General features: G+C 37.6%; 1 protein-coding gene across 1 annotated transcript in view; it reads right to left on the bottom strand.

Moving 5' to 3' along the window:
- Positions 1-527, bottom strand: part of RTRAF (RNA transcription, translation and transport factor) — a 16638-nt gene that overhangs the window by 237 nt on the left and 15874 nt on the right. Inside the window, 3 exon segments of the mRNA XM_007472366.1 lie at positions 1-3; positions 5-105; positions 223-271. The exon segment at positions 1-3 is cut by the window's left edge and continues 237 nt beyond it. Of these exon segments, the coding sequence (XP_007472428.1) occupies positions 1-3; positions 5-105; positions 223-271 (153 nt within the window).

The following is a 527-nucleotide window of genomic DNA, read 5'->3' as shown; positions in this document are numbered from 1 at the left end:
TCGCCTGACCCGCTACTATGGCTTCATTAATCTTGGTCTGTAGCTCTCTGAGCTCTTCTATATGGAGCAGTCGCAGAATTTGAGCAGCTTCATTAAGAACTGCATCTGTTTCATAAGAAACACTGCATTAATCAATAACGTTTGCATATATTCACTCATTTCCCCCAAATAGTCACTAAGTCTCTAAAAACAGTTTGAATTCAAACAAAATCACTTACTTACCTCCTGTGTCAAAACCAAGAATATGCCTGTCTAAAGCAACAGGCAAGCCCTTTAGAAAAAAAAAAGACAAAAATCAGACTGTATAGTTATACGTTCACATTTTCTCACCTCAAATTGAAAAGCAGCTACCTATTGTTATTTTAACCCTTTTAGCTGCAGTGGCAAGGTGCCTGAGAATTTTCTCTTTAAATTTGCCTTTTTATGAGTGAGTTTTTTCCTACTCCAACTAGTTAGGAAAGAATGGCCTTTACATGTAGTGGGCAGCTAGTCCCATAACACATCCAATCCTTTAAGACAAGGCATAT

The sequence above is a fragment of the Lipotes vexillifer genome, unplaced genomic scaffold, assembly GCF_000442215.2.
Source record: "Lipotes vexillifer unplaced genomic scaffold, Lipotes_vexillifer_v1.1 scaffold43, whole genome shotgun sequence".
In the NCBI taxonomy this organism is placed as follows: Eukaryota; Metazoa; Chordata; class Mammalia; order Artiodactyla; family Lipotidae; genus Lipotes; species Lipotes vexillifer.
The sequence above is the reverse complement of the archived record's forward strand: the minus strand, read 5'-3'. Positions and strand labels throughout refer to the sequence as shown.